Source organism: Chinchilla lanigera, unplaced genomic scaffold (assembly GCF_000276665.1).
Source record: "Chinchilla lanigera isolate Chin_1 unplaced genomic scaffold, ChiLan1.0 scaffold00017, whole genome shotgun sequence".
Lineage (NCBI taxonomy): Eukaryota > Metazoa > Chordata > Mammalia > Rodentia > Chinchillidae > Chinchilla > Chinchilla lanigera.
The window spans coordinates 30,063,653-30,074,966 of record NW_004955418.1 but is presented as its reverse complement, the minus strand read 5'-3'; the positions used below and the strand labels follow the sequence as shown (position 1 = coordinate 30,074,966).

General features: G+C 37.6%; 1 protein-coding gene across 1 annotated transcript in view; it reads left to right on the top strand.

Annotated features, from left to right (window-relative positions):
* Positions 1 to 11,314, top strand: part of LOC102010059 (olfactory receptor 2M5-like) — a 43,307-nt gene that overhangs the window by 9,837 nt on the left and 22,156 nt on the right. Inside the window, exon 2 of the mRNA XM_013512879.1 lies at positions 3,539 to 4,482. Within this exon, the coding sequence (XP_013368333.1) occupies positions 3,539 to 4,482 (944 nt within the window). The remainder of the gene's footprint in view (positions 1 to 3,538; positions 4,483 to 11,314) is intronic.

The following is an 11,314-nucleotide window of genomic DNA, read 5'->3' as shown; positions in this document are numbered from 1 at the left end:
TGAGTAGACAAAGTTGGGTGCACCTTCTTGAATCATTTCTTAAATGAACATAATAACGTGGAATCTCTTCCTGTACACCACTGAGACAAAATGTTGGGCAGTGCTTTGAAGCCAATGATATAAAAAGAAATCATTGCCTTCAAGTCTAAGTTTTGTGCTAAAAGCTACTAACTCAGTCAGGGCACTGGATTCAAAGTCTGAAAGCTCTGTCAAGCAAAGACAGTTCCTTCCAGCATTAACCTCTTGGTCTAGTGGTTGAAGCAGATGCTACTGTCCATCACCCAATTCAGTGATGACACTGACGTTTCAATCTAGACCGTGGTGAAGAGAGCTTCAAATGACGTTTTATAATAACAGAACCCAGCCAATATCAAGACACTAAAAGCCTTGGAAAGCAGCATTGGAAGTAGAAATGAAGGTTGATTGGGAAGCTGCATAACATAACAGTTAAACTGCAAAGTTAAACAATTTTCAAAGGTCTGGCCACACTGCAATCTCATATCTCTCCATCTAATGACTTTAATTCAGGCACAGAAATCCCATCAGCTCCACCTAGACTCACATTAAGGAAGGAAAGAACAGATGCAAGCTGGACAATTTTCTCGTTAAAATTGTTTTTAAATAACATGTAATGGCTATACATATGTGTGGGGTAAGGTGTGAAATTTCAGTTACTTGTACACAATGTGTGACAACAAAAAGTAATCAAGGTACTTGTTACCACAGGCATTTACATTTCTTTGTGTTAGGAACTAAGTCCTCCTGTGTAGTTATTTTGTAATACACAGTAAGTCATTAATCATGGCCGTTCTGCTGTACTGCAGATCACTAGAACTTATTTCTTCCATCTAACTGGAACCTTTGTCCCCTTAGCTAACCTCTCACTACTCCACTGCCCCCTCACCCTTCTCAGCCTTGGGAAACCATAGTTCTGCTTTTAATGTCTATGAGATCAACCATCTTAAAATCTTAACTCCATCTCCACACCTCAAGTAAGAAAGCTCCTCAAGTCAGTCAGACATTCAGTAACATGTTATAGACATGATCAGTACATAATCCCTTGATCAGGAACTGATAATAATATAGTGTTCCACTAAAGGCTGGTATGTATAGATTGGTGACTCACGGCAGTGTCAGCCCAGAGTGGTCTGCTGGTGTCTATGAGAAGTGTATGCCTCTTTAATGACTGTAAATGGAGAGTGTACTTATACCTTTTTTGCCACCACAATTTCCAGATTCAAAATCAACCTCTATTTTGGTTAACGAATTTAAATCAAGAGTCTGGATGGAAGTACTGGGTTAAAACCAAAACAGCACAAGAATTGGGGAAGTGAACAACTACCAAACACTTGAGATCACTTTTCACTCTTACTGAGGGGAAGAAGGCACTGAGTCTTTGTACGAAGAAAACTTGTGTCTTGTTATTGATGTTGGCACGTACATGCATACACATGCCTTTGCAAAGAGAGTAGGATAGCCGAGCCATTAATAATTAGATTTTAATGACTTCAGGATGAAATGAGTGTCATGGGGTGTCAAGACTAGGATGTGAGACTAGGATGCCAGAGCATCATATTCTACTACTGGTTTCCTTGGAGTATTTTAAAATCATGTTTGGGATAAAATTTATCAATTTTTTGATAACTATTCAAAGGCTCTGTTTTCCCCTTTAAGCTGTTTAGCTAACTTTATAAACACTCTAAGGTACATCTTTCTTAAATTCAGTCTATAGGTTTTTTTACATATGTTATTGTAGTAAATTTCTCTATTTTCAGAATTTCTGAAATTATTTTCATGGCTGCAACTTCCTTACAATTGTCCTTTCTTCTTGCTGTTCTTGTGAGGTCCTTGTACTGAGGATATATATGCCTTAGGAGAAGATGGGTGTGTTATCTCTTGTTATAAACTCGTCAAGAACCTGCATACCTTTTAAATGGTTTTATAAGTACCACCAAGGTGATTATGCAAGATGTGATCAAAGTATATTTAAATATTTAAATTTTTAAAATGCATTATAGTAAGACACATTGTTAGTAATTCCCCTCAAAATGCACCAGCTCCCTTCAAGTACATTTCACATTATTGCCACTTTCTAAGGTCATTCTGGAAGTCCTCTTTCCTAAGTGTCCTTAAGAGATATTATTAAAAAATACAGTGAATATGACTGCCAAGTCCCATCTAATGGAAAGTAGCTCTATGGAAACATTACATGTGTCCTCACCCACCTTATTCATTGGACCTGGCAGGGTGGGACTTTTGGCTCTTCTGCAAAGTCAAAATGACCATGAACGGAAAATGTTTTGCATCAGTTCAGGAACAGGGCAACTAAAGACACTCACAGGAGATGACTTCTAGAACTGCCTCAGAAAGTGGTAAGAGGAAGGGATGGGTGTGCTTGAAGTGAGGGGGTCTATTTTGAGTTTTACTATAATAAAACTGTTACTAAACTGTCTTTTACTATAATAAACTTTTTAAAAATGTGAACATTCAACATAGTCTGCAATCATACTTTGTATAGAGCTAAGGAAACCTGAGGACAATGTAATCCTGGAGGAAAGAAGCCCTGAAATTTTTCCCTATGCTTGTTATACACATAACTGCTTTAACTAGGCGCTGAGGTTTATATGAATTTTTCAATAGCAGGAACTTTATAAGGTCATAGAAAAAGACAACTTTCTCCATTACTAACAATCTAAATTTATTATAGACCATGTCAATAAAAAGAATGTTTTCCTCAGGTAGAACACTAGGCAAATTAGATTAACAGCTTCGAGACTGTAATGTGAGGGGCTGGGGATTTAGCTTAGCGGCACAGCACCTGCCTGGCAAGCGCAACATCGTGAATTTGATTCCCGGTAAAAAACAAAACAAAACAAGACTGTAATGTGTAAAACACAGTGAGCAACCCTAATGGCTTACTGTACTTCCCCTTAGATTTTAATGCCTCTGGCCAGGAGGTCCGTGTAAAAGGTGAAAGATTTATATGATCTGAAGAGAAACCAGAGCATGGGGAGGTCTGTGTAAATAAGAAATATTTTTAAATGTTTTAAATCCTTCCATATATTAAATTCACAGTGTTATATTTCTGGCCACATAAAGTATATAATATATGACCTGAAGTATTTTTGGAAATATCTTATGAAAGAAATCACTGAGGAATTGAAAATGGAACCAGTATCATTTTCAAAAATAATAAAAACTGAATAATGTGCGAATGGAGATTGTGGAATATCAAATCAACAGCACATTTTGTAGTGTTAAGAAATTATAATTGTTAAAAAGTTGTAGTAACATATAGAAATATTTTAAACAGCAAATTTAATGGTATATTATAACATACATTCTGTGGTTCTAAAATGCATTAGCACATGGACTAGAATTACAAAAGAAAATTATTAAGAATTGACTCAAATGATCATGAACGAATATTTTTTATATTTCCCATTGTCATCACAGCCTTGTTCCATCACAAGCTTTAATAGCAAGGTGCTTGACCTCTGACATCTCTTGTATCGTTTTCCATCCACTGTCTTCACAGCCATGCTTAGAGGAAATGAGACAGAAGCCACTGACTTCACACTCCTGGGCTTCTTCCCAGAGCTCAGACACATCACAGTGCTGGTCCCCATCATCTTCCTGATCTACACAGCCGCCTGCACTGGCAATACGCTCCTGATCCTCCTCATCTGGCTGGACTCCCGTCTGCACACCCCCATGTACTTCTTGCTCAGTCAGCTCTCTGTAATGGATCTGACGTTGGCCTCCAGCATCATCCCCAAGATGCTCACCAACTTTTTTTCTGGTTGGCGGAACATCTCATTCCTGGCTTGTGGGGCCCAGATTTTCTTCTCTCTGACCGTAGCTATTGCAGAATGCATGCTCATAACGTTCATGTGCTTCGACCGCTACGTGGCCATTTGTAAACCCCTCCGGTACACAGTCATAGTCAGCCCCAGTGTTTGCCTGCAGATGACTGCCATGGCATGGGCTGGAGGGGCGCTCACGTCCCTGGGCCACACTGTCTTCACCTTACACTTTCACATCTGTGGCCCCAGAGAGATCCCCCACTTCTTCTGTGAAGTCATGGCAGTCCTCAGGATAGTCTGTGAGGACATCTCAGTCTATGAGAAGGCAGTGGTGGTGACCAGCATCCTTGTTCTGCTGCTGCCCTTGTCACTCATTTTGTCTTCCTATGTTGTCATCTTCCTGACGGTGCTCCAAATGAGCTCCCCAGAAGCCAGGAGCAAGGCGCTGGCCACCTGCTCCTCTCACCTCTGTGTTGTGGGGCTCTATTTTGGCCCTGGGATGTTTATCTACATGAGACCTGGCTCTGCCAGGACTCCAAAGCTGAATCAGGGTTTGTTTCTATTTGGAACGGTCCTCACTCCTTTCCTAAACCCACTTGCCTATAGTTTCAGAAACAAGGAAGTTCTCAGTTCACTGAAAAAGTTGGTGAGGCGGTGTCACAACACAATTATCATGGTGAGTTGAAAGAAATGCAGAGATGCACCAAAAAGATATTTTGCAGTTAAATACTAACCTCTGTGAGACCTTCAAATACTCAACTAATAGAATCACACTGCAGAAGATACATGAAAATTTATTTCCTCACTCTGTCCTGGGATTGCTGTGCAATTGCTGTAGATGATATTCGGATGAGGAGCAGGAGGTATGCCCATTGAGAAAAAGCACACTTGGTGTCTACTCCCTTTGAACCCAGAGCACTACCCACACACAGGGCATTCTCTCCTCAGAAGCATTCCCTGGTTAAAGGAATGGGGAGGGTGACAGATTATGAAGAATCAAGTAAATTTGCCACCATTATTTTTTTGCCTTTTGCTGTTAATTTCTCTTTTAATCTTCCAACTGTGTGAAGTCTTCCATCTGTATTAGTATTTTCACATAGTGGCTCGCTGATCACTTGCATTAGTCAGTTGTGACCTTCACTTAGAATAGCAGTTCTGGGCCCATTTCAGGCCTGGAGAGTTAGACAGTCTGTGATATGGGCCTCAGCATCTGACTGGTGACCACCCGCTGATTTTTCACATGAATCAAGAGATGTGAGCCACTGATCTATTTTTCACCTAGTTACTCCTCTAGATCAGCTTAGCAAACTAATCTATGTCATGAAGCTTCCTGTCTCTTTATAATGGAGAGGTAGGATGGGTTAAGACAGCAAAAACAAATATTGTTGTCTTCAAAAATAATACAGAATAAGCTTTCCTTTGTGTTTTGAACAGACTGTACCTTAAAAATTTGGGCACAAAATGACAAGTACATGGAAAATTTTTTAAAATAAAGAAACAAACTCATTGTAAAAATATGGGTGCTTGAAAATATAATACAGCACAAGACTTGAAGCAAGGATACATTATAGGAGTTTCCAAAATATTGCAATATGTCTAGAAACCTGAGTATTCCACACAGATAGAGAAAACACTACAACTAAGTACATGTGGTTTTTGTTGACTGAGTGAAACAATAAGTAAGAAAATCATTTTTTCAGTAAAGGGAAAACACTCCTTTGAGCACTAACATTAACATATGACATGATCACTTCAGCATCCCACAGGCACCTGTTTTATCAGAGGCTCAAAAGATGAGGTTGGGAAAGTTCAAGGTTTGTTAAATTTTACTTTTTAAGTGAAATTTTTTAATCTATATGTGTATTGTGCCTAACATGCTGTTTTGAAACTTGTCCTGGACAAGTACAAGTCCAATGTACAGACTGGATATATTGAGATAATTGACTTCCACAATACCTCATATGCTTAAAATTTTCACATGATGAGAACTCTTAAAAATCTACTTCCTTATGAAAACAGATATAGACATGCAATACTGGTCAACCAAAGACTCATTGACAGTTTCTTTCAGCATAGAAATAGAAGACAGAAGAACAACCATGTTATCTATCCTGTATATACATACATACAAAATTTCTCCTTCGTTCCCTTCTCTTTTCCCACATCCCAGAAGCCCTTTACTCTTCAGTGGTTTCCTATCATTTCACAGTGTCTATCATACCTCCGAGTTTAAATTAACTCTTTCAAGTTTTACACTAGTGACACAATGCGGTGCTTGCACATGTATGTTTGATTTATTTCACTTATGAGTATGGTCTCTAGTTGTGACCATTTAAATATAAAGGCCTCGAGTTTATCTTTCTTTGTAGCTGAGTAATATTCCATTATATAAAAGTACCACAATTTTCTTATCCAATTCTCGGTGGATGAACATTTGGGTTGCTTCCACATTTTAGCAAGCCACTTTGAAGATATCAATATGTAATACAACCATTGTTAATTCCCTACTACTTTGTTTGTAACTCTGTATTGTCTGTATTGTGCTTGTGATATGTTGTAAAATGTTCTATGTCTGTTAATGTTTCCCTCCTTTTATCTTTAAAATAAAAAAATCTACTTCCTTAGCAATTTTCAAAAGTGCAGTGCACCATCATTCACTATAATTCACACGGTGTACAATAGAGCTCTTGAATTTATTACACCTTTCAAAACGTAATGAACCTTCCATCTTTTGACAATCACCCATCCTCCCTCCCCCCAGCACCTTGTAAGCTGCATTTTAATATTTACTTTTATGACATCAACTTTGTAGATTCCATGTGAGACCATTGCAGAATTTGTATTTCTTTTCTTGTCAGAAGTTGTATTTCTATACCTAGCTTACTGAATTTAACATCATCTACTCCAGCTGCATCTATGTTGTCACAAATCACAGGATTTCCTTCATGTTTTGTATATGTGTCACATTTTCTCCACCAATTCATCCACTGGTGGGCTTTAGGGTTGGTTCCATGCTCTAACTGAGGAATAATGCCCCATGAACATGGGTGTGTATGTACCACTTTGACATTCTGACTTCATCTCCTTGAGATGTGTAGCCAGTGCTATGATGGTTAGATAGTATGGTAGCTTTATTTTTAATTTTTGAGAGAATTCCATACTATTTTCTACAACAGTCTTACCAATTTAAACACATTTTAAGTGACCCTTTTTCTCCACATCCATTTTTTCTTCAGTCTTGAGGTTTCTAATGTTTATATACAAAAGCAAACCTGAGGAAATACTAATGTTTGCAGCATTGTGAAGCTTAAGGAGACAGATTCAGATTGCCATATCTTTTGAACATTTCTTTCTACTGAAATAGCATAACATCATCTTTATTGTGGAGTGTTGACTTCTTTTTAAAGGTTTTACTGGTGCATATTGGTTGTGGAGAATAGAGGATTTAATTCGGGTATTTAGCACACGCCTATAACATACTTTGACTGTTTGCTCCTTCCTATTGCACTCCTCCTCCTCCCCACCCCTTCCTTAACACTAAGACTCTTCCTTCCTTTCCTGGCATTTATCCCTTTTATTTCTCCAATTATTTTTTTAGATTCCACATATGAGAGAAAACATGTTATTTGACCCTCTGAGTCTGCTTTACTTTTCCTGACATGATGATCTCCAGTTCCGTGCATTTTCCAGCACACGACATAATTTATTCTTCCTCATGGCTAGGTAACATTCTCTTGTACACACACATTGTCTTCTCCATTCATCTGCTGATGAGTGTCGAGGCGATTCTCACAGATTACCTATTAGGCACTGAGCTGTGGTAAACATGGGTATGCAGGCATCTCTATAGAATGCTTACTTTAATTCTTCCAGGAGTAAACTGAGAAGTTCTACAGCTGGATCAAATGATGTCTCTATTTTTAATTTTTTCAAAAATTGTAATACTCATTTTCATGGTGCCTATACTACTGAACATCACCAACAGTGTAGAAGCGTTCCTTTTCCCCCATAACTATTTGCTGAGTTGTTTACACATTGTGGATATTAACAGCTTATCAGATGTGTGGTTTGCAAATATTTTTCCTATTCTGTTATTGTCTCTTCACTCTATTTTGTTCTCTGCAGTGCAGAGAAAAACTTTGATGCTGCCCTATTTGTCTGTTTGAGGGTTTATAAGGTCAATATCTAAATATCACAGCCCACAAGAATGCCATGTACATTTTCCCATATGTTTCATCGAGTTGTTTCACAATTTAACTCTAAGATTTAACTGTTTAATCAATTTTGAGCAATAATCACAATGTGAGGGAGTCTAATTTTATTCTTGTGCATGTAGCTATCCAGTTGTTGCAGAGCTATTTATTGAAGAGACTACCTTTTCCCTTATTGTGCATTCTTGGCAGATGTGTAAAACCTCAATTTTCAACATATGTGTGGGTTTATTTACTGATGGGCCCTCCATTCTGTTTCAATATAATATATGCCTTTTTATGCCACTATCACACCATTTTGTAAAATTTTTAATTGACACGTATGAGTCATACACATTGATTGGGTACATTGTGATTTAACACATAATGTGTAGTGATCAGCGAGGTAATGAGCATTTCCCTCTTCTTAAAATTTCTGTTTAGGGGGTTGAAAATCCTTTCTTCTCATTCATCATAAAATGTGTAATAAATTGTTGTAAATATAGTGACTGTAAAGGAAGTATATGTTCTAATATTTTATCATGCTTTTTTGATCAGTATGAATTTTAGTATATTTTAAATGCAGGTAATGTGATGCCTCCAGATTTATTCTTTTTGTAGTGATTGCATTGGCTATTGAGAGTTTCTTATATGGTCCATACAAGCTTAAGGTTTTTTATTTCTGGGAGAATTATCACTTGAATTTTTATAGCATATTACTTAGAGACTGTTTATATTAATAGAGACATTATAACAATATTAGTTCTTCCAACCCATCATCAGCATCATTCTGTTTCTCTTCTTCAATTACCTTTATCAACATTTTACAGTTTCCAGAATATATATTCATCTCTTTCATTGAATTTGTATAAGTACTTTTAAAGCTATGACAAATAGGATTGATTTCTTTTTGAATAGTTGATGGTATGTGCAAATTATATTATTTTTGTATGTTGATTCTATATCTGTAGAATTATACTTTATTAATTCTAATTCTTTGACAGATGCTTGGTAATATTTTATCATATAAGATCATGTCATCTGCAAACAATGACAACTTTATTTCTTCCTTTCTGGATTTGAATGCATTTTATTTGATTATCTAGCCCAATTACTATTTCTAAGACTTCCATGACTCTGCTGACTAGATGTGGCAACAATAGCAATTCTTGCTTTTTCCTATTTTTAAAGAAAAAACTTTCAGTTGTAAATTTTCATTATTGAATGAGATGTTAGATGAGTTTGTCACATGTAACTTTATTGCATCGAGGAACGTTACTTCTGTACCTAATTTGCTGAGAGTTTTCATCATAAAAGGATACTGAATTTTGTCAAATGACTTTCTGCATTTATTAGAGATATCATGTAGTTTTGTCATTTGTGTTTGTTAAAAGACTTGCATTTCAGGATGAATCTCATTAGGTTGGGGTGAATGAGCATCGCAACATGTTGTTGAACTAAGTGTGTTGGGTTTTTATTGAAGATGTTTGCATTTGTCTCATGAGGGACACTGATCTACAGTTAGCCTTTCTTATAATACCCTTGTCTGGCTTTGGTCCCAAGGTAATTCTGCCCTCAGAAAATGACTTTAAGCGTATTCTTTCCCCACTCTTCAAGTTTTTGGAAGAGTTTGGGAATTAGTTGTGTTATTTCTTCTCTAAATGTTTTGTATAATTCAGAAGTGAAGACATGTATTCCTGGGAGACATTTTATAGCATGAGACAATGTCTTAGTCTGTTTTTCTTTTCTATTTTTTATCTTTCAGTTTGGATGGGTTGTATGTACCCATTAACTCATTCATTTCTTCTAGGTTGCTCAAATTGTTGGAATATAAAATTTATAGTAGCTTCTCTGATCCTTTTTATTCCCATGGCATCAGTAGTAATGTTTCCTTTTCACTTCTTTTTAACAGTTTTGTAGATTTTAATTGTACAAATTTATACATAGTCTCATAATTCTATACATGTATATATTGTGTAATGATCTGATTTATTATTTTTACTTTTAGTATCTCCCCTTTTATTAGTGTAGCTAAATGTTTGTTAGTTTTACCTTTTTAAAAAAACAACATGATTGTATTGATCATTTCTGTTGTTTTTCAAAAACTGAAAAATTATATCAAATTTTAAACATGGCAATAACATTAAATAAATAAAAAGTTCAAAATTTCTGAAAGAAATATCGTAGGTTGTGTGACTCCAAGTCAGTATGAGGTCCTGGGGATTTCCCCTGAAGCTGTGTCATGACACTATTTACTGAGGAATGGAAAAGAGGTCCTAGCTCTCACAAATTATGGATACTGCTGTGGAGCCATCACCAGCCACAAGATGCTGCCACAACCCTCTAAGTCTTAATAATGGGCCACAGAAAAGACTGGGTTTAAAAGATGGCAATGGGTGGGAAGGAAAACAGGATCAGTGAAGAAAATAAAGTTAATGAAGAGTTTCCATTCATAAAATATTTTTTCATAAAGCAAGCTATTTAAATTTGGCATTGTAATAAGTGGTTTTATTTTATACCAGTTCATGGAAATAGACATTTTAATTTTTGGGGATTCTTGGCAAAGAAGCCTTCAAATGAGTCTCACGGGAGTCTCTGCCCTCTGTGAACCCAGAGCAGACAGGAGATCCTCACTCAGAAGTCCGGCAAACTGCTCTCATCAAGGTTTGCATTTGGGCCCCCTCTGCACATGCCTAACACCCAGTGAGGTACTGGAGCAGGCACACCACAAGCTGCTGGCTTCATGGTTCAGGTTTGGGCTTTGCTTGAGCCCCAACCTCCTGGAGGTCACAGACATGGGCAGTCTGTGATTGCTGTCACTATGGCCCACATCTGGCTCCTCTGCACATCCTGAACTTCCTTAAGACACAAAATCAGGTGGTCCACAGACTTTTAACCCTGCAGTTTGTGTCTGGGTTTTCTTGTATCCTGAACTGCCTGGGGACACAGGTCCACTGTGCTGGATTGTGCCACCAGTGCAACCTGATTCTGGGTCAAATGTGTGCCCTAAACTGTGAGGGGATGGTGAATCAGACAGACTGCCATCAGCTGGCATCATGGTCCACATCTGAGACCTGGGAGAACTAAATACATGTCACCATCTGCCAGAATACCCCAGAATAAGCACTGCATTTCAACGGACACTGAGGAGCAAGCCTGACCACCAGGAAAACTAGGGACACTAGCGGCCTTTGCTGAGCTGTCAGGGAACAGGGAGACTGAGCTTCCTACATCTGGTATCAAATATAACAAGACAAAGGACTAAAACACAATCTCAGAACTCCACCCTACTCAGAACAAGTCCAGGAGACACTGACA